This window comes from Platalea leucorodia (assembly GCF_965183815.1).
Source record: "Platalea leucorodia genome assembly, chromosome: Z".
Taxonomy (NCBI): Eukaryota; Metazoa; Chordata; class Aves; order Pelecaniformes; family Threskiornithidae; genus Platalea; species Platalea leucorodia.
In genome coordinates, this window is record NC_138858.1 from 88,626,721 (window position 1) to 88,654,613 (window position 27,893).

The 27,893-nt window shown below is 53.4% G+C and overlaps 1 protein-coding gene across 7 annotated transcripts; it reads right to left on the reverse strand.

The window, feature by feature from the left end:
• Positions 1-46: 46 nt before the first annotated feature.
• KANSL3 (KAT8 regulatory NSL complex subunit 3) lies at positions 47-27,450 on the reverse strand. 7 transcript variants are annotated; one of them, XM_082335692.1, is made up of 22 exons: positions 27,171-27,450; positions 25,268-25,438; positions 24,424-24,514; positions 23,913-24,098; positions 23,639-23,770; positions 23,197-23,313; positions 22,500-22,601; positions 22,285-22,356; positions 21,888-21,962; positions 20,831-20,988; positions 19,871-19,934; positions 19,157-19,357; positions 18,716-18,872; positions 13,875-14,066; positions 12,078-12,162; positions 11,025-11,179; positions 10,448-10,560; positions 9,610-9,829; positions 9,253-9,386; positions 4,764-4,926; positions 669-804; positions 47-258 (listed from the first exon to the last, which is right to left on the reverse strand). In XM_082335692.1, exons 1-22 carry the CDS (start codon positions 27,395-27,397, stop codon positions 228-230), a joined length of 2,982 nt encoding a protein of 993 aa, XP_082191818.1. In that variant the 5' UTR covers positions 27,398-27,450; the 3' UTR covers positions 47-227. The 7 variants fall into 7 exon arrangements, 5 of the variants coding, with proteins under 5 accessions (XP_082191818.1, XP_082191816.1, XP_082191817.1 ...); XM_082335690.1 differs by lacking the exons at positions 47-258; positions 669-804 and adding an exon at positions 1,822-2,523; XR_014230640.1 differs by lacking the exons at positions 47-258; positions 669-804 and adding an exon at positions 5,114-7,321 and having other exon boundaries at positions 4,851-4,926.
• Between the last annotated feature and the right edge of the window lie 443 nt (positions 27,451-27,893).

Here is a 27,893-nt window from a genome sequence, read left to right on the forward strand (position 1 = left end):
GCGCCTGGATCCTCCAGCCTGGACCTCAGAAAGGCATTGCATGCGCTGCAGACGGCCCCGGCTGTACCCCGAGAGCTTTGCTGCCAAAACACACACCATCAAGCCCGGTTTGCGAGCAAGGACGTGGCCACGGAGCTCAAGTCTTCCCACGAGGAGCTGCCTCCACACCTGGGAGTGAGGGCACTGGAGATAACCACATTCCTAAGGGTGTCTCAGCCTTGTTACTGTTATTGCAGCAGAGAAACTGTGACTTCAAGCCTGGAAAAGAGAGCAGAGCTGCTTAAAAACACCGCAGATCGACAGCAGACCCTCGTTTTTAACAGACGTGCTTGCCCGCAGATGCTAGAGCAGGCTGAAGCTCATCCCGGCTCTTTTCCCATTGCTGTCAGCTCGGGGAGAAGGTACTGTGTTTGGTGGCATCCCATCAGCAAACCCCCTACGCCAGGGGCTAGCTCAGCCTTGGGGTTCAAGGGCATCCCGCACCCATGACCTTCCCTGCAGGAAACTTTGCCTGGGCTGAATGCAGATTGCTGGCAAAGCCAAGTCTTGCTATTTTGTTTTGTTTTTTTTTTTTTTTTTTTTTTTTTTTTTCCATAAAACCCCAGGGAAAAGGGAAGAAAGGGTCTGGAGTGCTGGCAAAGCTCAACATCCTCAAGACCGCTACTCACCATCGTCGCAGCGCGAAGTCCAGTGTGCGAGAGGCTACGAAGGCAAAGCACGACAGGCCCCCAAAAAGCCGGACAGCACCTGGAGCGGCGTGTGTATAGCCCAGGAGGGGTGGGAAGGGACTCACGGCATCTCCCTCTTCTCACGACGAGCCAAAAAGGGGAAAACAGTTATTCTCCTGCTGTGTTTTCGGTCCCCCTGTAACAAAATCCCTGCTTCTGCCACAGCGTGTGCTGTCCCAGCCAAGCTGAGCCAAAACCAGGATCTTCTCACGAGCCAGCAGGATGAGGAAGTGAGCGGAGATTTCGGAAACGTGCCTGCCCTCAGGGGGAGCATGGGGCCGCCCCGGTACCGCGGCCCTCGGTCTGCCAAGAATCACGCTCCCCGAAAGCATCTCAGCCGGCAAACGTTGCATCACGCCCCGTGTCCCTCTGGGGAAGCAATAGTCAAGGGCTCGGGGCGCAGCAGAGCCACAGCGCGGGAAGGAGGCGTACAGAGCATCGGGATTATCCCCAATAACCACAAAAAGACCCAGCAATTCACAGCCGTAAGCTCTGTCCTGTGAAAACAAACCCCAGAGCCCAGTGACAGCCCCGGGGGGGAACACTTGTCCTGAGCCCTGGCAAACCACCCTCGATGGTGCCAAACTCGGCCTCACCTCATCATCTCGGCACCCGTTTTGTGGCTCAGCACCTTTGTGTCGCCCTTTCTGCTGCTTCTCTCATTTCAAGCACAAGCTGCCCAGGTGCCCCACACTACCTCTGCTTGCCAAAGCAAACACAACTGCAAAAGTTTAGTCAAGGCTCAGGGCAGATTAAAACTGAGCCTTTTTCAGCGTGTATAAATATTCCCAATAGCAGGAGGAATCAGTTGAAACTTCTACCCAGAGGAGGGACGTACCGGCACATGGCAGAGGCAGGAGGAGCTGCCCTGGTTGCTGCCCAGCCTGCTCCCAGGAGCCACAGCACAGATCCTTCCCTGCCTGCACAAGGCTGCTTTGTCCCTCCACGCCCTCACGGCACAAGAAACTGGCCCTTGACAAAAGCGGTCAAGGGCTGAGCTGCAACCAAAGATGCTTTTGGAAGGGACATGTGCAATGAAGTCAGTAAAGGAGAACAAAAATAGTTTTATTAAACAGCAACAAAACCAGAAAAACATCCCCTCAGTTTGCTCCAGCCTGAATCAGCCCCCCCTGCCCATGGGGCTGCTCCTCTCCCACCCCGCAGCCAAGCTCAGTCTTCCCAAAGTGCCGGTTGAGCCGAGGGTCCCGGGGTCCCTACGGCTTCTGGCCGAGCGTGGGCCCCGCCGTGGCGATGATGGAGGAGCTGGCCAGGCTGCTGCCCAGCGTTATGAGCGTGGTGCCAGCCCCTCCTGGCAGCACACCCTGGGGCAGCAAGTGTCTGTTGGCCAGAGCCTCTCTGGTGTGGATGATGGTGCTCCCGTCGTCCACCACGGAGGGAACCCTCCCCAGGGTCTCCACTGCCCCCAGAGCATGGCCGAGGGCGGCGGCACTCTTGGTCAAGCCGACCTTCTCCCCGATGTGTCCCAGGGGTCCATCGCCCTTCATCGTGGCCAGCGTCGAGGTCAGGATGACCGTCTTGGAAGCGGTCTGCAGGACAGGTCCCACCTTCGAGTGTACCAGGCTGCCGGGAGGGCTGGGGGTGCTGGCCAGGGGGGAGGTGGCGAAGGTGACAGTGCCAGTGGGAGAGCTGGCAGACGAGGAGGAGGAGGAGGAAGGCTGGATGCCCGGCAGTTTGAGGGGGACAGAGGTAGCCTCACCCATCACAGACTTGGTAAGTGCAGACAGCTTGGCGTCCGACATGACGTAGAGCGTCTTCATGGGGCTGGTGGTGGTCACTGCGGAGAAGGGGAGAGCGCGGTCAGCGGCCGTGGGGACGTGGTGCCCACCCTGGGCTGCAGCCCCCAGCCGCAGCAGTGGAGTCGCAGGGTTTCAGAGTGAACAGAAAGACCTGTACTTGTCCGCTCTTCCAGAGCGAGACCCCAAAACAAACCCCAGTGCTGCCACAGCCTGGGCAAGGAAAGCACAACAGCCAAACTCGGGCACCATCAGCACCGCTCCCCTCCTAGACCGCTCAGATCCCCCAAGGAAGCCTCTCTCTTCCTTCCGTGTCTGATCTTCTCCCCCCAGAAGTCCCCTCCCGTTGGGACGGGACGTCATGGTTCTTCCTTAGCCAAGCAGGCTCCATCTTGCCCGGTCCTACCTGCCCAGCTGCCGCAGACCACACTGAGCTCACTTGGCTCTTGGCGGCCCGGCTCAAGGCAAGCTGTTGCTCATCTCTGGCATCTCCAGCTCCGTCCCGCCAGCAGCGCTGGGGGTGCTCAGACCCTCATCACGCTCCACCCCAGGAGGCAGCGAAAAGACTTTAGGCTTTGTGAAACGAAGCCCTCTGTGCTCTAAGGCAACGGCAGAGGTTGCATCATGGCGGTTACCCTGCCCGAGTTGGCTCCCCAGCTGCATCTACAGTGGCCACAGCCCGGAGAGCAGCAGAGGGGAGAGAGACTTCACTGAAATCTAATCACTGGGTTTAGATGTGCTCAAGGGATGGGAAAAAGCCTGGAGACCCGTTGCTGGTTAAAGACAACACTGGCCACAAAGACCCCACACTGGAGCAGCCCGCGGTTTGCCCCTGCAGTCGCCCAAGGCCGCGACTTGCTCCGTCCCTCAGGAGCCCGCACTGCGGAGGGGCAAGCAGCACGCCCAGCCGTGCCGGGTCAGCTGGCACGCAGCACCGCATCCCTCTCACACAGCAGCATCCAAGATGCACCGCGGTGTCCCTCGCACTCATCAGCGGTGACAGCATGCCACGAACACCACCAGCGCAGCGTGGGACTCTCCGAAATGAAGTGCCTCGAGGGGGGAGGGCACGGAGCAAAGGCTGACGACCGACTGTCTAAGCAGGATGGGACCACCGACCCCACCATCCTGGAGGGAATCAGGGAGGCTGGAAGGGAAAGAGGACGGCAGGAACAGGCGACTCCACACAGGCCTACGCAGGCTGGGGAAGCGGCACGGACACGCGATGATGCTGGTAAGACATCGGCAACGACCACTCCACAAAACTAAGAATCTGGAAAATTTTCTGCGCTAACATCCCAGTCCACCCTGCTGCTCCAGCAGCTTTCCTACAAACTGGTCCTCCCCACGGGATGCAAAGCCAACCTGAACCTCCAGCGAAAGCAGGTAAAGTTCTCCACAAACCTAACCTCGTCCACTAGCTATGACAAATAACAAAAGGAACAAGACAGAGCACACAGAAGATGACCTAAGCCCGGTGCTTCTGCACCTCCCTGCTGAGTCCTGGGAGAGACAAGCAGAGCGTGAGGGTCTGCAGAGGTCGGTTAGCTGGGTTTAATGCCTGCAAGGAAAGCCGACTTGCGAGGTAAAACACACACACTCCAGAGCTGCCTCGTTTGCCCTTTGGGAAACTGGCACAGCCCCACTGAACGTCATCCTCCAGATGCAGCCTGAGTGATGACTACCTGCTCACCCTGCCACTTGCTTGGAAATCCGCTGGACCAAGGAAAAGGAAAACACTGGCTCGGCTGGCAGCGGGCTCTCTGGTACAGAAGCCTTTGAGGATACAATGGACTGCATCACCGCTTTGTGTCAGTTTCACTTTTTTTAAGGCTGAGGCTACTGGCTGGGTAGTGGCTGTGCAATATTTATTTACCTGTAATTGGATGGGTCTGCTCTCCCCAGGCAAGGTAAATAAATGTAGGCAGCAGGGAGAGCGCTTAGCGCTACAAACACATGACGGGGGCCCTAAACACAAACTGCAGATAATCCCTTCTGTGCTTGGGCTCAAGTTTAACACCTTGCTCTTTGTCAACTGCTCAAAAACGGCTCCACTGAGCCAAAACTCTTTGTGCAAAGAAACCATGGGGGAGCCTAATTAAAGGGGGGGGTGACAGGAAAAAAAAAAAAAAAAAGGGAACAGGCTTAAAAATAAGCAGCATTCAGGCAGCTATTCCCCGGCATGACTTCGCACACGTCACCCGGCGGCATGGCTCCAACCCGGCCTCCGCTCCGGTCCCCAGGCCGGCTGCCCGCGCCCCACGACTGCCATGCGCCTCACCTACGGGTGCTGCCACGGCGGCGGTCAGGTGTGCCGCGGGGTCGGCAGGAGCCATCTCTGCGCCAGCCTGGGCTTTGCTGAGATCCATCTGAGACAGCAGCTTGCCAGGAGAGGCGGCGCTGGTAGCTGGGGCGGCCAGGTTCCCAACAGCACCGTCTGGAGCCTGGAAGGGTTAAAGTAACGGAGAGCTACTGGAAGTGCCCCGTCTGCGGGGGGCTGCAAACATTCCTCGGAACCTGCACTAGCCCTCACCTAAAAAAAAAAAGTCAGAGCACACCCTCTCCCTGCTTCTTCTAGCCTTGCCCTCACACTCTGATCAGTCATTACCAAACTCAAGGAAAAATACGCACAGAAAGAAAATCCGCAGAGATCTGTATTTTAAAAGCATGATGGTGTCATCTGCAGCGCTGACACCACTGTCAGTGCTTGGGCTGAGACTGGCACAAACTCGTTGCTTTTTTCTGGAGCAGAATGGGATGGCTCTATCCCCATCTCTGGCTGTCAGAGAAATCAGTCCCGCTCTCATTTCTTCTGCAGCAATAGTGAAGCAACAGCCAGGAGCTCAAGAACGATTCCCACGTCGTGCAGACCCACTTGCAAGAATGACGCGCTATTACCAGCAGCACCAGTGAAAGCCCAGCAAAGACTGGAAGAGCACACACCATCCTCTGCATCAGAAGAGCTTTCCTCCTGCTTGACGAAGATGTACAAGCCCCTCTGACAAGAACCAGCGGGTTACACAGCACCAGTGTCCACCAGAAGTCCACGGATATCCAATACTAGGACAACTGGGGAGTCTGGATTTGTGTCCTAAGGCAGATGACAGCACACCCTGGAGAGCACCGACAAGCTTCAGTCAAATACCTGGAAATTCCCCCATTCGAGGGGTTCTTCAAACACCTCTGGGTCAGCTTCACTTGCCTGAACTCTGTCCAGGTGCATCCACAATCTGACACGGCAGAGAGCCAACTGCATGCGCACCTGTGCTCTCCCTGGGAGCCCTCACAGCCCTGAGCTGACATAATTCAAGCTCCAAAGCAGCTTTTCCAGCTACAAAAGCAGAAACTCAGCTCTTCGGTCACACTTCTCTCAGCCAACTTGCTCACTTTCCTCCACCACTGACAAGCACCGCGTAAGCTTAAGTCTGAGCCTCCCAACCTGATGCTCGTGCAAGTGGCAGCCTACTTTTCCGTGCCTTGTGCAGCAATTTAACAGTGCTCCGTTAGTTATAATTAATATTTTTGCCCCTGGGAGTGGAAAGGGTCAGACTCCAGGATAAGAAAGATGTTTACTGCCTGCTTACAGCACATCCACCACCAGCAGCCGGCTCTGGGCAGCAGCAAGGGCTGGAGTCAGAGCTCTCCTCGTGGCATCTGGGGGAGACCCTTGCCCAAAGCTCAAACCACGACACCTCACCTTGCAGCTCCAGTCATCGCAGAGTAAATCTTCATGCCACTAAGCAGAAAACAAGAGCGTGACCCAGCATGAGCATCACTCCACACTTTATGGAGCTACTATCAGGATATAACCACGCTGCAGGGGAGAACCCATACAAAAAGCAATGTTCAAACCACTGTGGAGCGGTTTCTTGAAAAGAGAAGCTGAAGCTTGCTCATATTTTCACTTTAAAGCTACCCAAACCCTCTTGCTTCTTCTTACTCTGCTACTCATAGAAAGCATTTGCATCAAACTCCCCAGGGAGATTCCTCAGTCTTCTGCCTCCCATTTAATGCCCACGGGGGAAGGAAAAGTTACCCACTCAAACCGCATCTCAGCTGCTACAGGCATCGCCCCAGCCCCCAGAATTTAAAAATCACAGCACACAGCCGATGCGTGGGCTTCACGCTTCCTGCACAGGCACACTGGAGTCAGCTGGAATTTCAAAGGGAACCCAACCGACAACAGAAACACAACAGTTTAAGCCCTCGGCTGTTATCCCCTGAAGCCTTTTGTAAATTTGCTCTTTTACAGGAAGCCCTGTTAGCTTACGTAATCCTATGTGCTAAAGGTACACACGAGCTGATGTCAGGGGCTATAATTAGTTGCAAAAACACACAGCTCATTCCATTTCCTGTAAAAGCCAGCTTTCAGTTTGCTTTTGAAGCAACTCTCGCAGCCAGCCACACAATTAAGCCCTACCTTGAACACACAAGCTCAGCATTGCAGGTAAAAGCCACAGCGTACAATCCAATATCCAGTTCCAAGTGCCACCGCCTTAAAACATTAACCCGTACATGAACTCGTTAACCCTGGAGTCGATCTGTACCACGTTTCATTACGCTGCGGAGTTACTGTTCTGCTGGATATGTAGGGTCTCTCAAACGTAACAAAGGACGTAAAGGAAAGCAAGCCAGTTCTGACGGTTGAACAGCCTTTGAAGAGCACAAAAACTGCCTCCAACACGGATGAAGAGTTTCAGACCGATGAAAGCGACTCACCCGCTGCTTAGGTGGGATCTGCACTGAGTGTCACTAGCTCTGTGTTTCTGAACAATACCTTAGCCGGCTCTAAGCTCAGCTCTGCCAATGCTCGCAGGCTCTGTCGCACTAGCGAAGTGACTGAAAGAAACACAGAAAGTCAAGGGAGGAAGGAGGTGGATGCTCCCAAAGCTGAGCTTTAACTAGCAGTAAACCAGGACCCTGTGTGGAAACTACTGGCAATGGTGGATGCAATGCCAGCTCTAAAGCAGCGAAGGACAAATTAAGGATTTATGGCTGCTGCTGTTAATTAAGTATTAATTACCCAACTTCTATCCAAAGGCTTCACTTTTAGAATAAAGCCTCCCTAAATGTATCTCAGGGCTTTAAGCAACCTCAAACAGCCTCTGCAGACAGCAGCAAAGAGTAGAAGCACGCTCCCTGCCTCCACAATGCTGCCCACAACTCGAGCCAGCCCAGCAACAGAGACCAAAACAACAGAGCTTCATCTACAAAGCGAAGATTGCTCTGCCTCTCCTACGCCAGCTTACTTGCTCGGGACCTGCATTAGCGCTATCAAGAGTGGGAAAATCACATGCAAGAGGGGAAGGAAAAAAAAAAAAAAAACCAACAAACCAACCCTGCCAATCTGGAATGATCTTGGGATCCTCAGCCTTCAGTGCCAGTTTGTTAATCCCTGTTGGGAACTGGAGCTTGATCCCCACTGGACGCTCCACGCTCGATCGACTGCCCAAGCTGCAGCATTTATCATTCTGGCAGCTTGTTGACTTGTTCTTTGAACTACTTTCTCCCTGCAAATGCCTGCCTCAAATCACTACAGTCAGCATTTGTTGGACAGTCAGTTATGCCCCTCAGTACACACTCAGGCAACCAGGAGCCCTTTTCCTGCAATGCCTCCTTCAGTCCCCTGAGGAAGACCACAGGCCTGGGCTGCCTGTTTTCTCCTACATCCCCACATCCAGGAAAGCATCTACAGGAGAGACCTGAGTGTTGTACAGCGCCGGAGCCAGGACCATGGGGAAGCCATCCGAGCTTGGGTCAACCTTGCTGATGGCACATCACAGCCACCGCTGACCACCCATCCTCTGCAGGGAGTCAGAGCCAACCTTTCCGCCCTCACATTTATGGATCCATCTCAAAATTGACAGTGGCTTAGGATGAAGCCCAAGGATACACCTGCAGTACATTCATCCCTTTTGCTACCTGCAGGATTTGGGGTTGAGAGGTCCACGTTACAGTACCCAAGACCACTACGTTCACAACAACAAAAAGCCCCTCTCCGACTTGACATCTTGTGCTTTCAATTCAGCCGCACCAACGCTTAATCTAGGAAGCAGGAAGGCAGCCAGGATCCCTGAGACAGGACCTGGCACGCGTTGAGAGTCCAAACAGTAAGAGCTTTTCCTGCTGTCAGTGATCCACCTCCAAAAGGAGATCTGTATCAAACAGGTACGACCTTGGAGCGCAGGCTCAGCACTTCATAAATCGGTTTCAACAGCAGGGCAGTGAGAAAGAGCAGGAGTCGGGGACCTGCAGAAGGAAATAGTACAGTATCCCCAACACCCACAGGGCCCAGCCTCACATCAGGGCATCTAACAGTCAGAAGCAGCACTTTCAAGAGGAATACGGCTCCAGACAGCACAACAGCGCTCTCCTGCCTGAACACTCTACAAGCAGCTTTCCTCTTCTCACCAAAACCTGTTACTGCCAAGAAAGCCTGGAGCTTCAGTAACAATTTCCATGCTTATGTCAGCTTTCAAAGTCTAGCCAGAGATTCCCGAGATTCCCTCAGTGCAGTACTAGCGTGATATCGAGCACAATCGACCCTGCCACTAACAGACACGAAGATGACCCGTGTCCTCTTAACCACCGCCTGGCGAGGCCTCTTTCTGTGCAGCCTCAGCAAAGCAACAAAGCTCATCACACCCAAGAGATGTGACCAAGAACACTTTCCCCATGACAGCTATATCTGCCTTTGATTACGATGGTCAGAAAAAGCTCAGAAGAGCAGCAGCGGGTGCTTTTGCTACAGAGAAGATGCCAAAAATTACCTGAGGTGCCTGGGTCTGCATCGGCTGCTCCTCGAGCTGGGGCTGGACAGTCCCCATCGCAGCCTGGCTAAGCGTGGTCACGCGGCTGGGTTGCCCACGCAGCGTCACAGTAATGGTCGTTGGGGCCTTCAAGCCTAGAAAATACGCGAGACGTCCCTGAGACACGGGGATTGCGGAGGTCACGTTCACCAACTGGGGGCTGCATCAGAAGCCTCTTTCCATTACAAGAAATGGAAAGAGCAGCTGATCAGAAATTCCTAGCACATGCAGCCGTCCATAGCTATGGCTCAAAGGCAAAATAAGCTTTGGAAATGCTGGTCTTGGGGTGATTGCATGCCTGTCCCCCTTCTCCCTCACCTGCTGCCTGGTTGGAGATCTGAGCCAAGCCAGGGAGAGTGCTGGCCAGCTTTGCCAGTCCCCCATTTGTCAGCAGCTGATGAATGGCCGTGGGCTTCCCAGTTGCCGAGGCTCCCAGCGACAAAGAGGTGGCAACCGGGATGGTGCGGACAATTGTGCCGGTGCCCGTGGTTATGGCACTCAGGTTCTGGATAGGCGTGGGTGTCTTCACAGCTGAGGTCTGGAAGGAGAAGCAGAAGCAGTGAGTACCTGGAAGGAAAGGGGATGCCGGGATGGCACGGACTCTCCCTCATGCAGAAGCTAGAGGTCTTTAGAGGTCAGAGTTTCCATGCTTCATTCTGGTGGCCACAAGCAGGTCTACAGGCAAGTAAACTTGTCCCTTCCAGTCTGCACATGCTCATTTCAACTTGAAAGCATGACTGGGACAAACAGTGGCTCCACCCATCCTGAAAGAGGTCACTCAAACTGCAGGGATGGGGAGCTTGCCTGAGAGGTCACAGGCGTGTGTTTTCCCAGAAAAACAAGAAGGAGAAAGATCACTGATTCTCCTCTCCATCCATTCTCCAACTCTTTCTCAATGTTTTCTCGGTGGCTGCCTAGAAACAACTTCCCACAGCCCTGTTTCCTAGAACTCATGCCACTTACGGGAATCCTTAGCCCCTGGCACACCGCCAAGGCTTGGATGCATTTTTCTAGCTGTAGTTCATACCTACCATCCCTCATCTCTTCTGGTTCTGGAGCAAACATGCCCTATCTAGGTTCCTTCTGACTCCTACCGCTTTAGTCTCCATACAGCTTCCCCGCAGAGAGGGATCTCTGATGTTTGCCGGCTGCATACCTGCACGGGTGGCCCAGCAGCAGCCACGCTAGCAGGAAGGGCTGATGACTTGGTCCCGATATCCTGCAGGCTGAAGCTCAGCCCTTGCAGCAGGCTGCTGGCAGATGCTGCTCCTAAAAAAGTAAAGAATAAAGAAATCAGGCTTAGGGAATTCACCAGCACGAAATTCCAGGTCTGTCATATGGCAGGTGTCTGCAAAACTGTTCTTTAAAGAGCAGCATCCCAAGCAGCCTGCCTCGAGGTCAGCGGGGGTCCTCCCAGCTGCTCTACACACTTCATTGCTGCAGCTGCAAACGAGGTTAGCTGTGAAACCCGGGAGGCAAGAGGAGGTCGGGTTTGGTATCTCAAGGCATCATTACGTACCAATGACGCAATTAACAGGTCACCTACTGCGCCTTTAGCCTCGCTTTATAGCGTCCCACTGTATCTCTGCAGGCTCTGCAATAGCAAAGCACTACAAATGCTGCCTCAGCCAAACCCAAAGCAACAGGGAATGCAAGAAAGAGAATCCACCAAATGATTTTGAACCTGGTTTACCTTTTACATTCACAAGAGAGACATGGAGAGAGGCAGGTACCTTGGAGGGTACTGGCTGGCTGGGCCTGCACGCAGTGGGTGCTGCTGGCCACCAGCCTGCTCTGCAGGGCATGGAAAGCACTGGGCACCGTGCTGCTGGGGATCACGGCAGACGGAGCAGGACTCGTGGAGGAGGTTTCTGCTGCTGAACTCAGCCTACAAAGCGAGCAGAAGAGAAAGAGTCCAGTTAACGATGAACTGCACAGGGCAGGGAGAGATGGCTTTGACAGCGAGCTGTCACTGGCCTAACACAACCAAGTGGGACTCCTGGAAGCGTAAGGCAGTTGACGAGCTACAAAAACCCAAAGCAAGAGAAGTTTCCCTGTGTCCACTGCGGCAGCTAGAACAAGGAGCACCTATGGCAAAATCCACATATTTCCAAATTGGAGGCGAGCTTGTTAGCATGTGTGTACCTGCCTAGTTGCTGCAAGAGCTGTGTCATCCTACGCAAAAGCAATCTACCTTGCAGCGAAACGTTTCCCGTTTAAAACCTACTTTCTATTTGAGAACAGCTCTTCTTCCTCTCCCCTCCCAGATAGTCAGAGTCCGTTTCTCCAAAGCTTGGTTTGAATTAAAAGGGAAAAGAGTGACATGAGGTGTCAACGTCAGATTCATTCTCTAACAGAAATCCCTATGGCCAGTTAATCAACTTCATGAACTGATATTGAGGCTTCGTTCCCCTGTCTTTGGAAAAAAAATGCTTGACCGTTAGAGGGAATGAAGGGAAGGATTAAAGACAACACTGAATTTCTGGCAAAGACATCACAGTCATTCAAAAGACAGAGACAAGCAAACTTGGATTCGGGAAACCATATAGAAATACAGCCAAACAGCCACAATACCCTCTACTTCTGCCCAATTCTGCCATTCTCAGACTTGACTGCCAGTTGACAAATAGTTTTCAGGAGCCTAAAAGTCTCCTGCACTTCAGAAAATTCCAGTCATAAGCAAGATACCAGAAAGCTCCACACACAGAAATCACCCTCTTGCAGTGCTTCCCATCAGCAGGCTGTCAAGAAGACCCACAGCTTGTAAAAAACAAAGTGGCACTCACTTGGGGGTGGTGAGCAGCCCTGACAGCTCCTTTGCGCCCGACACAGACTGGCCGACAGCCATGGGGACCGGCTTTCCAGCGACAACTGCAAAAGAAAAAGAAGAAACCTCACTGTCTCTCCTCCACGAGTCTTTAGGGATTCCCTCTCTCTCACGCAACTACCCACAGACACAGCGCTGCAGGCTGTGGGCTCGTCCTGCTCGCAAAGCATCTTCTCAAGGAAACCTCCGCTGCAGCCATAAACACACACTCCAGCCACCGCGCTACAGGAGATCGGAAGTATCAAACAGAGCAGAGTTGCGAATAAAAACCAGAAAGCTGCTGTTGTGGAAGTGTTACGACAGACCGGATTGACGGAATCAGCTTCAAAATCTGTAAGCAGTGAAATCTCAGGCCCTCACCACCAAATGCAAACCTCTCTCCTAAACATTATCTCCACTAATCCCCTCCTCCTGGTGCAGGTCTACCGCCTCAACCGATTAATTCAGATCTGGCTGGTCACTAGCGGTTGATTTTGTAAGCATTCTTTAGAGACACTTTACAAAATACACAGGGATGCGAGGAGTGACAATATTGGTTTATTGCGGCATTTTGGGATACAACTGCGTTTGTCTTGTGCATTCCTCCTGCTCACACACGGTAAGAGGGAATTCTTGTTTTGGTTCATGTTAACTTCTGCAATTCATTTCCTTTCTGTGAAAAGAAGTAAAGTTTGGAAAATTAAAAAAAAGATTCCGGAAACCAGAGATTTTCAAAGCTGCCAGAAGATAAACTGTAACCTTAAAAAAGGAATTGTATTTATTAGTTCATTTTCACAGTTCAAAACAACTGTTAAATTAACTGAGAGATGCCTCCAAAGGAGCAGAATTAATTCTCAGCTTCAAAAACCTCTGATTTCCTATCCGAATGGAGACGCTGACCTTTCAGTCCTGCGCCGCATCAAGCTAACGCTAATAACGAGCAACTGCTTTACAAATCTGGGGCTCTGCACTCTCATGTGAAGAAGTCATATACGCCAGCACGGCCAGCGACAAGGCAACATCCTTCAGGTACGAGGGTGACAGCAGACAAAGCTTCTGGCCTCCCTTGCAAAGGCTCAAGGGGAAGACGACGGAGCACATCACCTCTTCTTGGACTGCAGGGACCTCGGCAACGCTCGTCGCAGTGGGTTTTCCCAGTCGCAGAGGCAGGAGAGGAGCTGGGGTTTATTTATACGCGTATCAAACACATATTGTGCCAGACTTCAGGCCCAAAGGGGAACAGCAGAGCGGGGCACTCAGCTGATTCATGAAGTCTGAACGCACGAAGGTCTTCCAGAGGGAGGAACATCGCCGTCATCCCTAAAGCAGGGGCACGTTCCAGGTGAGAGCTTCGCGCAGGAGTCACAGGAGCGGGCAGCAGAACTGGAGACGTGCATGACCTACTTGGAGCAAGGGGTCCGCCAGGACCGGCATCCTGCTTCCAGCAGCAGCTTGATGCCTCAGAGGGAGGTGTAAAATTCGCCTCACAGCTCACAAGGCTGCAGTCCAGCGTTTCGCTGGAGCGTGCAATCCCAACTGCTACGGAAAAGAGAGGCTTCTGCCAAGCTCCTACGTGCTGTCAGCCCCCATGCTTCCCCAGCTACCCCCAAGTCACTCACACCTTGAGCCTCCGTCTGTTTTCTACTGCTAACTCCTCCAAAAATAATAAAAATCACAGCTCCCCTCCCCTCCCCACGCTGTGCCCCAGAGGAGCAGGTCTGGGCACAGCCACGACCCCGCTCTCCGGTTAAAAAGCGGCTATGCAATCGCAACTCACTTTCTGCCTGGGTGGTGAGGGGTGCTCCATTCCCCACGCCAGCAGCATCTCCGTGAGAGACAATGGTCACCTTGATTTTGGCTCGTTTGGAAGATTTGGTGCACTGGGTCGGGCTGGGGGCCTGATGCCTCTTCAGCTGCATACGCACATCATCTTTCTCAGCCCCTTCCGAGTGCTCTGAGGAGACTGGAACTAGGGGACACAGAAGTAGCTTTTTGAAAACTGATGGCCGATCCCTCGAGGTCAGTGCTGCTCCACTGTGCGCACCAAGGCGTGGAGAAGGGACACATGCCCATGCACACTTCCACAGCTCCCTCCATGCCAGCCTTACCCATCTCCCATGCACCAGGAACCCACGCTGCTTCTTTTCACCACCTACACTGACTTCTGCTTGCCCTAAGCTGCTGTCTTAGGGCCAGGACTTAGCTTAAGCTACTCAAAGGCTAAGGCAGGACAGCATATAATGTCTGTCTTGCCTCTGCAGCAAAGAAAAATGGATACCTACAGCGATACCACATCTCCACATAAACACTTTTCATTTCAAAGCGCGGCATAATCAATCCTGGCATCAGGCCCCTCCAACACCCCTAATTTCCAGGTGAGGGGATGAGGGCACAGAGACTTGCAGAGCTGGTGCAGGTGTACTGCCAATGCTCAGCCTGCCTGCTCCTCCGACACACCAGCCAAGGTACTTGCATGCCTATTGTTCGGCACATCCCTTCCAGCGCTCGTAACCGGCCCTCCAGGAGCTGGACTGAAGCATACAGGTTTCTTAGAGGCACTAAGCGAAGCAGCCATGAGCAGAAAAGGTGCTGCAGCAAAGCCAAGCCCCCACATACCCTACGCTGCTCGGTACTAGGGGAGAAAAGCCGTGAGCTGAGATTTGTCTTCTGCACCAACAGCTTGTTTTGCTGCCATGTCCTTGATCTGTCACATCCGTTTCGTTCTGCCTAGAGCACGAGCTTGCCGGGGCCAGGGCTATCCAAAAAAGCACAGAGGACCCATGACAAGCGCCTCCGGGCAGCCCAGGAACAAAACACAGTCACGAGCTGCCACATCCTGCCCATCCGTTTTCCGCACGTCTCCCACCGCTGGCGTGTGAGTGTCTGGCCCCAGCCTGAAATGCTGGTGGATTGGGTCGAAATGAGCGCGCAGATCTGCCTCCCGCTGTGGCATTCGCAGCCTGGCAGCGCTCAGAAAGGCAGCTGCCACTACGCCCGAGTGCTGCCATGATGTGCAGCAAGGGCGAACAGCCTTCGCTCAAAGCCATGGAGAGCCCTCTCCATCAAGAGCTTCTGCAGACCACTGCTGAGCCAGCTAACTTCCTCTTTACAGATGGTCCTGGGCATCTACGCCATGTATTCAACAGCCTAGAGGCCAAGATGCACATACCTTTTTATTTATATATAGATAGATATGGATATATTATATGAAATTGATATATAGATGTGCATGTGTATATGTATGTATCCGCTCCCTGCGTATCACACCACCTGCATACCTCTGAACTGTGGGTGTAGGACAAGACTGCAGCCAAATCCCTAAATGTCAGGTGACTCCAAGTGTTTCGGGGCCGCTCTGGTCCCCAAGACAAGTGCCAAGCTTGCTGTGCTGCTATCGATGACCGGACTTGTGGCTCGAGCGTGTTAACTCGTGACACTCGTGCAACGCTCCCGTGCCTCCCACCCACCTGCAAACATGCATGGTCCAAATCACCGTTCAGAGAGACCTCATCAGGCGTGCACAGACTGCAGGCACCAAAGCCCCCTCCCCAAAGTGCCACCAGCCAAGCAGGACAGTGAAACGGCACATGCACAGGCAGTGGCGTTAGGTGCCCCTCAAAGCATCGGCGAGCAGTGACCCAACGTCCCTCTGTGTCCCCACTGAAGGAGAGCAGAGCCTGCTTCTGCTCGCGCAGGGGAACGCAGACCCCCACTGCGAAGGGCTGGCTGCGTGTTCGGGAGAAGCACCCCGCTCCCAGAACAACTGCGAACGCTCCCAACGCACGCACCCCAGCTTCCTACCTCACGGCTCAGGCAGCTGAGCCAAAGCAGTAACGACCCCAGAGATCTTAATTAGCTTTTGATCTTATCAAAAGGCAGGCCAGGCTGGTGCCAGGCTCTCCACATCTCCCCACCAGCGGGGTAACATCCACCATGGTTTCTCTTCCCAGCAGACACTGGGTGGGAGGACTCCGGATAAGCGCAGGGCTCCCTGTGTGCTCCCAGGCTAACCTCATCGCACAGGGGAGAACACAAAACAAGGCTCAAGGGAGAAAGAAACCTTTAAAACAACCAGCTCGGGCCAATACTTGCCTCAGGAGTTTGTTGTATACGTGCACTTTGGACCATACCTCGTGTGTGTTCAGGGCAAGCAGGGAGCCTGTATCTTAGGAATCTCTACACAGCATGCCAAAATACCACCAGCTTCTCTGCATGCAGCACTTGCCTCGTTGAGTTAAAAGCACCAGCATTTGGGGTGTTGCAGAGAGGCAGTTCCAACCCATGTTAACACTCTCAGCGTCCCGGGGTCACCCGAATGGAGAACTGACACTGACAGCTCATGTGATGACACCACAGCCTCCCACAGCCTTGGATTTTGTCCTCTCCTAATCCCAGATCCACACAGTCACCGCCATTCGAGACGGCAAAATGCATCTTTAGGTTCGCTGTGGATCTTGCCCCCTCGATCCCTAACCCTCAGAGCACCGCACACACTGAGGTCCACCTCTCCGCGTGCTCCAGCACCCAATGCGAGAGACCACAGCACTAAAGACTGCTCACCTCCGCGTGCCTCCTGGTCCAGACAGCACCCCTCTCCCACCACATCACCGTCTTCCCAAAGCCATCCCTCTCCCTGACCTCTCTGCTCCTCTCTTAACTCTCTCTGGCCAAGAAACGCTGCTCCACATGTCTACATCTGCTCCTTCCAAGCCACTTGGCAGCCCCTTGTTTCTGCTCCCACTGACAGCCCCTTTGCTGCTCCACGTGGTTGAGACACCCCACCAACACAGGCAGTCTCTCAGGCTGGTGTCCACATCCCTTTGTCAGCCCCAGCACAGGCAAGGGTTAAACTCACCATCACAAAAAGTCACGGCATCCTCTACAAAGCCTTAGTCCATCAGAGCAAACCAGCCGCCAGACTACACGGCTCGAAGAGCAGTATTTACCCACCGGAGCAGGGAAAGGGGAAGAGCTCGGGAGAAGTTAATGCTCTCAGCTAGCCCTTTGCTTTAGCTTCAAATACAGCAATGAGAAAGCAAAAAGCAGCGGGACAAGGGGACACGTTGGGCCACATCCCCAAACCAATGCAAGGGAAGAGGATGATGATGAAAGAAGGTAGCAGAGACAGAGAGAAGGAGGGAGACAGAGAGAGACAGTGAGAAGTGAGGAGATACTCACCAAAGAGACATGAAGAGGTGCCAGGAGGAAGAGCTTTCCTCACCAGCATGTTTTGTTTCAGAAAAGCAGCAAACTGAGCTGAAATGAATCAGAGAGAATTACAGTATCACAGCCTGGCTCTAGAGGGGGACAGGGAACTCCAGGGACACCACTGCGACCCACAGACAGAGACCTCGGAGCAGGCAGGCAGGCAGAGAACTCCGGACATGACTTCTCCAGCCACGGGGCACAACGGAGACACACCGACCTCCTCTCTGGATGGCAGCGTAGCACATCCGACACTAGAAGGGGCATCATCCCAGCTTTCACAGAGAGCATGTCCCAACAGCACAAGCCCTCTCCAGCCCCACAGCCGTCGGGAAAAGGTCCGGCGCCCAGGCCTGGCTGGGAGAGGCGCGGCTAGCTTGACCTAGCAGTTGCGCGGAGAAGCCGAGAGCAGCTGGGAGACATCAGCCAGCACATCCCTGAACAGCTACGGCCACAAAACGCAGGCCAGAAGCCACGCTGCAACAGCGCTCCTGACAAAACAAGGCAGCCACGACACACCCCACTCCACCGACCCTCCTCCTGCCTCCCACATGCTATCTGGAAACTTCCTCCCTCAACTACAACAACAAAGGAATAGATTTCTTTAGTCCATGGTCTGAGAAATTAAGGCAGATCCAAGCTTCAACTTCCCCCTGGAGGCTACTCCTGCATTAGAGAAAGACTTTAGAGAATGTGGAGGGTCACACTGTTGCAGGAGACAACAACAAGCCTGTTCAAGTCTGTCTTGAGCAAAGAAACAAGGAGAGAAGGGAAGATGGAGAACTATTCCCCAGGTGCCACTGACATTTGCCAGAAGGGGTTATCATCAACAAAATCATTACCTACACTCACAGCATTCACAATCAGACTGAAGCTGCACTGTAAGGTTTTTAATCAGCATGTAACAGGACAAAAAAAAAAAAAAAAAAAAGAGCTCAAGCCAGTTTCTTATTCAGAGCAGATTTGATGCAAGATGACTCTGTAATTACCCAAGCTCCACTGTTTCAGTCACAATTCAATAGCCTCAATCATCTCCTGAGTACCTTTAGTCTCCCTCCCACGCAGCCTTCAAGGATATGAGACACCAGTCAAGGGGCTCACACTTGAAAAAGAATTTGAGCACGGCTATGAGGTGATTTGGTCAGCCAGAGCAAGTCAAAATCCGTCCCACTTGGAACAGCAGCAAGGCTCTGCAGCTGCGGGAACACCATTTCCAAACTAATTTCAATCCTCTGCAGGCTGCTGCCTTCGGATGACAGCGACGGGGGACCAAGCTGTAGAGAAAACTGCCACAGGGAGCTTGGAATTCCAAGACAGGACTCAGAAGACAAAAACCTACACACGTCAGGACAGGCAGAGACCAAAAATCCGGATGCTAAGAGGGAAGAGGGTGGGAAAGCTGCAGGGTGTTACCTTGTGCCTGCTTGTGCGTCAGGACAGTGTCCGTCCTCTGCACCTGCCTCTTCAGCAGCTGCGTGGTGCCCATCTGGCTGGGCTTCTGGATGGAGGACACAGCAGCCATTTTAGTCTTGGGGCTTGAAGTGGGGCTGCTGGAGACGCTGGATAAGTCCTGCTCAAAGAGAAGGTACACCTCTTACCCCCACGTCTCCCTAAGAGGCAGTCGTAACCCTGAGCATAGCAGCACACAGGCAAGAACGTGCATCCTTTTACTGGAGCAGATCTATTTCTGAAGGCTCGTTTGCCCCACCGCAAGCCATTAGTCCCTCCGTATCCTCTCACCTCCCTCTTCCACCACTAACCACGCCTCTCGCCCCCTATTTCAGCAGTACAAAAGCATCTCTTTACACAACCTCAGCCTTCCCCAGCTCGAAGTACCCCAGAGAAAATCCCCACCTCCGAACCCGAAGGTGAGGCGGGCACTTTGGCTGCCGGCGAGGCAGGCCTGCTGGTTCTTTCCGGCAAGTCAAACGACAGATCCCTCCTGGTGGAGTCGCGCGGCTTCTTCTTCTTCTCAGCATCCAGGTCACGGGGATCGGAGCCCGAGTGGCTCTCTGCTCGGGTGAGGACTCCAGTCAAGAAGTCAGCGATTTCATCCTGGGAAGGATGAAACAAATAGCTAGTCTGAAGTGACATGCATGTCTCTAAACAACTGATCTTCACAGCTTGAAACAAAAAAAGAACAAAAAATTCCCAAAGGGACAAACGGATAAGGCTCTCTAGATCTAATATCCCACAAAAAGAAACCGTAAAACCTCACAGATAGACCTTGGCTTTCTCATTAAAGCTCATACTCCAATAATTTCTGATGCACAGGAAAGAAACACAATGGTTTCTCCAGTGATGCCAAAAGTACTGCTTGCTTCCCCAGGCAGATGCACGGGAAGACTCAGAAAACTGCTCTTTCTTTAAGGCGCACTACGAGGAAGCTCACGTCTCTCCTCCTGGAAGGAGACAGTGACTTCAAAATCCCACTCAGGAGATTACCTTCATCCAACCAATCCTGGCAGTAAGGTTATAACTTGTGGTCACCGAGACATTTCAGCACAGTTTTGGTTTTGTTTTTTTTTTAATAGATATGAGGTGTAAAAGGAAGATTTCTGTGGTTACCTGGATACACCTGTCCACCATACTCTGGGTCAGGCCCTCTGACTTCTTTTTGGCTTTGCTTATCCTATTTAAAAAAAACAGATGGAAGTCAACACACATTTGGTTCTCCACTTTCACACTAGCAACATCATTCACCTGAGAGTAATATTCAAGCGACAGCAAGGTCGCTCCCTTACCCAGCTCGACAGAGTAAGGCAAGAGCCAGCTCCGTCAGCTCTCAACTCAAGAGCACCGTCTACTGGAAAGACGAGATTCATCCCTCAGAAGTGCCGAGACAAACTTCGATGACTCAGGAAAAAGGCCCAACATCCCAAAGCATTTTGCAAAGCAAATATGATGTTTCCTTCCTTTCAGAGCTTTGTCTTCAGACCCAGTGTGGGAGTTTCACATTTCTTTCTTTTCTCTCCTTTACTGATTATCCCTACTATAGATTTCTGACTTATATGATGCTCCAAAACCTTGTGTGCACTGCTGGGTCCAGCTCTAGCATCAGGCCAACCCTATTCTCATACACGACTTGCTCAGGCTTGTGGTGCAGTTATTCCAACCACACACAAGTGTGACAGGAGAACAAGCTCCACAGTTTACTGAAACCTTAAGAGCTTCTTGCTTCCTGCAAGGCTCTTAGAGCCTCCCTTTCCCCAACTCTGTGCACAGCCTCCAAAAGCTACATATTCCAGAGCCAGGGGTGGCATGAAAAAGCAAATACTTGCTCTAGGGTCATACCACACTGTACCCTGAATCTTTAACTTACCACTGGGAGAAACGATGCAGATTTATCACAGAAAACCAACCCTCAATACCAGGTTTTGAGTAACAAAGCTGACCTTGATGGAGCATTTTTATGCACTTCTCATCTATCTTCAGTACCAAATTTGTTTTGTTTTGTTTTTGCATGCAGCACGCTCAGATCTTGCCCAGTGTTCCTGGGAAGAGAGTATCCACCTCGCAGACCGTTACCTGAGATTGTCATCTGCTCCTCCCACCACCACCATGCTGTTATCAGCTCGTATTTTCTCCCGGAAATCTTCCATCGCTTCGATGTTGCACTGCAGGGAATTCTGACCGATCACAAAGAGGACAGGGGTCTTCATCTCTAGGAGGGGGTCATCGACATCCTGCAAGAGTGAGGGGAACTGTAATCCGGAAGGACTGATTCAGGACACGGGAATTAGATGAGGATTTCCAAAAAGGGAAGGCACGTGCCACAGGGGCAGGCAGCGCTTCACATGCAATCCCAGTACATACCAACTGCGTCCTGAAAGGAGAGAAGTATAAATTGTGTGGTTCATTTAAACATCTCGTGAGAAAGACTGACTCAAAAGCTGAATGAGTACATAGCGCTGTTACTCATTAACAGCCGAGACTGATGCCCTCCCCCTCAGTAACCCCATTTCACTGCATTTTCCCCCTTCCAAGCTTTTGCCGCACAAACCTAGTGTAAGACTGAAGAAGCGCCAACAGCAAAGATTCCTGGGGTGAGCCCCCAATGGGATTTACATAGTTGTACCCAGTCCTGAAGAAAACTCTGCTCGAGAGCTGCACCGTGCTCCAGCAAATGCCTTTTATACAGATTTCCACTACCCTCAGAGTTAGCCATTTCATTAGCACAACCATAATCATTCCCAACCCAGTCACACCCTGGTCAGCTAACAAAGAAGCAACTTGGGCTCCATATAAATCAACCCAAGTTGTCATCTCTGGTGCCAAATGACACAGTTAACAAGTGATCCGCACATAAGACCCCAGGAAGGAGCTGCAAGAACGTGTCACAGCAGAGACAAGCAAACACAGGACTTCTCACACCTGCTGTCCCATCAAGAATCCCACTATGAATGCAACAGTCCTTCCTGCTGGGCACAGCTCCTCCAAACAAAAATCACACAGACACTCCTCAAAAAAGTCTTCCAATTATCACTGGACTTCCAAGCCCGATTCTATGAAACAATCTAGGGAGATTAAAAAGGAAAAAAAAAATACAGTTCTTTAGATGGTTCCATCTCCCTTTGGTCCTTACCCCTCTGGGGCCATCAATGCTGAGCAGTGGGAATCCAAGGCACACAACTGCAGTGACATACTCCATCACTGAAACCTGAGTAGAAAAAAGCAACAGTCAGCATCCTGGCAGTCAAGTGCATCGAGCGTGCGAAGGCTGCTTTGCCAGGCTCCTGCCAGGCACAGAAATATCTTCCATCTTTAGACTTTGCTTTGTTGATTAGAAGAGTGAGGAAAAAACATTGAATGACTCAAATTGCTTATGCCCCCACAACTAGAAAGGATGTCTGTCTCAAAGCCAGGCCTTGGAAAGAGAAAAGGGACAAGAAGAACCCCAGCAGAACCTTAAATGCAACAGTAACTTAAATCTAACTCTGAACTGAAGCTGTCCAGTGGACGCAAAGGAATCGCGTACTTACGTGACAGGCCACCAAGGCACCCGTGTTCCACCCAATCAGGATGATCGGCTTGTGAGAGAAGTGGTTGTGAATCTACAGAAGAAAAAAAAGACATGGATGGAGAAGAGGGACAGACAACGGGACGATGCACTGGGGCGGCACAGCACCTACAGGCAAGGCGAACAGCTTGAGGGGAGCAGCGAAGGCTCCGCAATACGCTCATCGCTCTTACTTACCTCTGCCACTTTGCCCCTCACCGCCCCGATCATGTGCTCCAGACACTGCAACACTCCCACCCCGCTGCCGTTGTTCAACAGGTGGGTAGCGATGGGAATCACCTGCGGTTTGAAATGAAAGATTGATAAATAACGAAGGCATTACTGGGGATAACAGGTACCGACAACAATTAGCACAGACTGGAACCCAGTTTATGCCTGAACTTGTGCTTTCTCTCTCCCTCTTTCCCCCAGGATTCACTTCGAGCTACTAAAGCACAGGAAATAGAGGATTCCCCACAGAGACAACCTCTGCTACTCACCTCGCTCCTACACACCCAGTGTATCTACCACATTAGGAAGTGAGCGAGCAGCTCTGTATCCAGGCAGAGGACTAAGGTGACCTGTAGTCTCTCTCCTCCAACCTCTTCCTACCAGAAGACTCATCAATTCTTAATAACAGTAATGATACAATCTAAACTGCTGAAGATGGATGACTCTGGTCGGCAAGAGGCCACAAACATATTGGATTTCGGCAACTTCATCCCCTGTGCAGTGTCTCAAATGGTAAACACTGCAGGTGGCAGACGCCAGCCTCTGCTTTCAGCAGGGCCAAGTATTTTGGCGCACTGAACGCTTATAAAAACAAGCTCAGCAGCTGCAGTCTAGCACAGCTGCTAGTTTGAACTTCTCTCCTTTCAAAACCAACTATACAAACCTTTCCCAAGCAGGAAAGCTGGGACTGCCAGAATCGGTGCCGTCGAGAAGTGGGGAACATGGAGTTGGAGGGTCCAGAGGAAGCAATCAGGATGAGTGGGGAACCAGGCAATTTGCTCTACAAAGTTCAACAAAGAGCTGTGTAAGGGAAAGCAACTTCCCTGCCCGAGACCTCGCTGCCCAGCCTGGCCTGCACAACGAAGCAGGAGGGATCCTGCATAGCTCATTAACTGATCGCATTTTCCCCAGCCAAAACTACCTCAGGATAGTACCGGGAGAATGTGTCCAACAGAAGGAGTCCCTCTCATTTTGCAAGTCTAAAGCAGGAGAAGAGCCCAGGAAGCAAGACAGAGGCGGAAGGAAGAGGACAGCGGGAGGATGGGAAGAATAAAGCTGATGTGAGACCAGCCTCTTGCTCCCTGCAAGACCCAGGAGGTACTCACCGGTTTATTATGCGACAAGACACCCACTGCTGGGTCCCAAGGTCTCTTCAGCAGCAGAGACAGAGCCTCGGCACCTGCAGCCCCCGTCTTCGCAGTAGAGGAGAGCAGCATCCTGTCAATTAGGGTGGGGATCTGAAACCAGAGGCCAGAAAGGACTGAGAAAATGCACACAGCCACTCCAAAGAAGGATAAAAACTCCATCAGCTTCCTTTAATGAGCTTTGTTAAGGGAGAACATTATAAGTGATAGCAAAGTCTTTCACTGCTTTTATCACCTTTCCTTTAAGCGTTTGCAGAGCATCCAAGTAAGCAGCCAGCACTGGCAAACTGAGGGTTTCCACTAATGTTGTGTGAAGCCACTGGATCAGTTTTGTGTCCCAGTTCACGCTAGCCAGAGCTTGGCGGACCCTCCGAGCACATTTGTCCACTGCTATCCTCCTCAGGACTGGCTCGTTACAAGCCTAAAAACCAGGAATTAAAAAAAAAAAAAAAACAAAAAACACATAGTTATGGAAAAAAATCAAGGACACCACATGCATCCCAAGCCACAGGAAAGTATTGGCTTGGGCAACCTGAAGTCCTCTGGGAGCAAGCAAAGACCAACATCCTCGCAGCGAGGACAAAATCATGCCTCAAACAAGCCCAGAGCTGCCTGGTTTTTAAGGCTACATGACCCAAAGGCCAAGACTTTCATCTTGACACAGCTGGGCTTTGGTAGGAAGGACTGATAAAAACACACAGGCAGCAACTCTGCCAGAAAGTGAAATAGGCAGTAAATGACCTTACCCCTTCGTTAGCCAAGCGAGCCAGCCTGTCAGACTGCAGCGCTTTGTGAATCTTATTAAATAGCTTGTTCTGGGCCATCGTCCAACCCGTCCTGTTGAGAAAACCAGAGAGGTAACGCAGGTCACTGTTACACAGACATCCAGGTCCTGCAAGCTGCTGCCCAATCCCAAAGGCAGTTGGCAGCACAGCTGGCCATCGGCTGTGACTGCAGCCTCAAGAACTGATGTAGGTCTATGGGTAAAGTGAGTTTTGCTACTGAGGATTTAAGTGAAGGGATGGTTCAATAAAAAACACGAGGTTTTAAACATCAGTAGGGTGTGTCAGTGAACATCCAAGCATCAGAAAGGCAAGGGTAACAGCAGAAGCAATAAGTAAGACCAAAATAATCACTGCTTTTGGCATAGGTTATCGCCATGTTTCTCAGACAAACTGTCCAGGAAAACACAACTCCATTCCTCATAACATCAAGACCGGGAACTGGATTGACTACAGTTACAGGGAGGGTTTTTAATAGGGTGCAATATGTGCAGAGCCTCATTTTTAATTTTTGATTTTGGAATATGGCCGAATTAAGAATCTACATGTAATCTAACAACTCACTGTCTGAGCCTCCTCCAAACAGAGGGGAGGGTCACATGAAATGGTGGAGAGGTTCAACAGCTGGGCCAGCTTCTACCATTAAGGTCGACAGCTTTCACAGCAGGCAGGCGAGGAATTTGGACATGAGAATTCATTTTCTTCGAACATTATTCAGCTCGGGAATGTCACTGCATGTCGAGTCACACTAAAAAAACCCCACACCATGCAAGAGCGGTTGTTCTTTTCTTTCCTATCCCCGCGGTACCTGTTGATGTGTTCCTCCCAGTCGTCTGGTGGCGGAGGGGCGTCAGCATCTGTGCGAGCGAACATCACGTGGCGCTCGCACTCATTCATCACGCTGCGCGCCTTCTGGTTGTCATAGAGCGGCACAGGCGTGGGTGTCACCGTCTCAACATCGATGGGGATATCTGCTTCACTGTCAGGAATAATCAGAGTTTAGAGAAGGGGATCGCTCACCTTGGGGTCTGCCGTGCTTTCAAATGAAAAGTCCACCGAGCTTCATAAGCAGGTATCTTGTTATTCCCAGCCTGAGCCCAGGCAGCCCCCTGAACTCCAAGACCAAGCCCCTGAGCTGAGACCCCGAGCACACTCCTATCTCTCACCCCACACTCACCCGTAACCCCAGGCCCAGCCCCACACCCTGACCCTAAAAGAAATCATAGAGGCCTGGCCACAACCCCGCTTCCCACCCCGACCCCAAGGCCATGAAACCAGCCCCAAGCCCATCCCCAAGCCGCCGAGCTGAGACCCCCAACTCAGCCCCCACGCCTTCCCACAGCCCATACTGCTCCCCACGGATCCCATAACCTGCTCTAGTCTCCCTGACCCACACTCTCCCCCCACCACCACACCAGCCCCACAGGACACCCCACACCTTCCCCTCACAGACCCCTCAGGACATAACCCAGCTCCCCCAGCCCCACAGGCCCAGCATTCTCCCCTGACAGACCCCTCAAGACCTCCTCCAGCCCTCACACAGGTTCCCCCCTGCCCCACACTCTCCCATCACAGACCCCTCAGGACCCCCACCAGACCCCATACACGCTCCTCAGCCCCACAGGACCTGCCCCACAAGCCCCTCAGGAACCCCCCGAGCCCCACACAGGACCCTCAGCCCCACAGAACCCCCCCACCTGCCCCACAGACCCCTCAGGACCCCCCCCAGCTCCCAAATAGGCTCCTCAGCCTCTCAGGACCCCCCCGCCCCACAGGCCCCACACTCTCCCCTCACAGACCCCCCAGCCCCATACTCTCCCCTCACAGACCCCTCCATCCCACAGGCCTCTCAAGACATCCCCAGCCCCACATAGGCCCCTCAGCCCCACAGACCCGCCCAACTGCCCCACAGACCCCTCAAGACCCCCCCTCAGCCCCCACATAGGCTCCTCAGCCCCACAGGACGCCCCCACCTGCCCCACAGTAACCCCCCCCAGCCCCACATAGGCTCCTCACTCCCACAGGACCCTCCCCCACCTACCCCACAGGCTCCCCCCCAGTCCCCACATAGGCCCCTCAGCCCCACAGGCCCCTCAGAAACCCCCCAGGCCCCTCATCCCTACAGAACCCCCACAATCTACCCCACAGGCTCCCCCCAGTCCCTACATAGGCCCCCCAGTCCCACGGGACCCCCCCCGCCCCACAGGCCCCACAATCTCCCCTCACAGCCCCCCCCCCTGCCCCACACGCCCCTCAGAACCCCCCCCAGCCCCACACAGGCCCCTCACCCCACAGGACCCCTCAGGAACTCCCCCAGCCCCACACAGGCCCCTCAGGAACCCCCCCAGCCCCACATAGGACCCTCAGGACTCCCCAGGCCCCACACTCTCCCCTCACAGCCCCCCTGCCCCACAGGCCCCTCAGGATCCCCCCCAGCCCCACACAGGCCCCTCACCCCACAGGACCCCTCAGGAACTCCCCCAGCCCCACACAGGCTCCTCAGACCCGCCCCTGGCCCCCAGGCCCCACACTCTCCCCTCACAGCCCCCCCCCCGCCCCACAGGCCCCTCAGGACCCCCCCCAACCCCACACAGGCCCCTCAGGACCGCCCCGGCCCCCAGGCCCCACACTCTCCCCCCTCCACCCCACAGGCCCCTCCCCAGCCCCACACAGGCCCCTCAGCCCCACAGGACCCCCCGCCGCGGGCTCACAGGGCGGTGCCGGGCTGCCGCCGCGGTGTGAGGAAGAGCATGCGGGTGGGACGAGCGGCGCTGGCGTCGGGGTGGGCGCTCCAGGGTTTGGCGTAACTGTGGTCCAGGCAGACCAGGTCCAGCTCCCGTTCGTGCACCGACAGCTGAAGTAACAACGACGTCCCCATCCTCCGCGCCGACCACTGAAGCTCCCGGTCGCGATCGCGATCCCCCCCGCGCTGCGACATGGCCCTATCGCCCACCCCCACGCATCCCGCCGCGCCCGGCCCGCCTCGCCGCGCATGCGCCGGCCACGCCCCCGAGGGGGGGCGTGGCCGGCGCATGCGCGGCGAGGCGGGGCGGCGGGGGTAAAGTGCGGAGCCTGGATTCCAGAGGAGCAGAGCGGAGTCAAAGCGCGGAGTGCGGAGTCCGGATTGGGGTGTGTGGGGGTATGGGACTGCTATAGGGACAGAGCGACACGGGGACAGAGGGACACAGGGACACGGGAATGCGGTGACATGGGGATTTACGGGCATGGGGACATGGGGATGCAGTGATATGGGGACACAGGGACATGGGGATGTGAGGACACGGGGACATGGAGACACAGAGACATGGGGATGTGAGGACACGGGGACATAGGGACACATGGGCATGGGGATGCGGGGACATGGGGACATGGTGATGCAGTGACATGGGGACACATGGACATGATGTGGGGACACGGGGACGTGGGGACACAGA

Coding starts and splice junctions, on each gene's coding strand:
- KANSL3 (XM_082335690.1), bottom strand. CDS start 27,397: ATGTCGCAGCGCGGGGGGGATCGCGATCGCGACCGGGAGCTTCAGTGG. Junction 20,989..21,887: donor GCATTGATGGCCCCAGAGGG/GTAAGGACCAAA, acceptor TCACTCTTGCAG/GATGTCGATGACCCCCTCCT. Junction 19,935..20,830: donor GGAGCAGATGACAATCTCAG/GTAACGGTCTGC, acceptor TTTTTTAAATAG/GATAAGCAAAGCCAAAAAGA.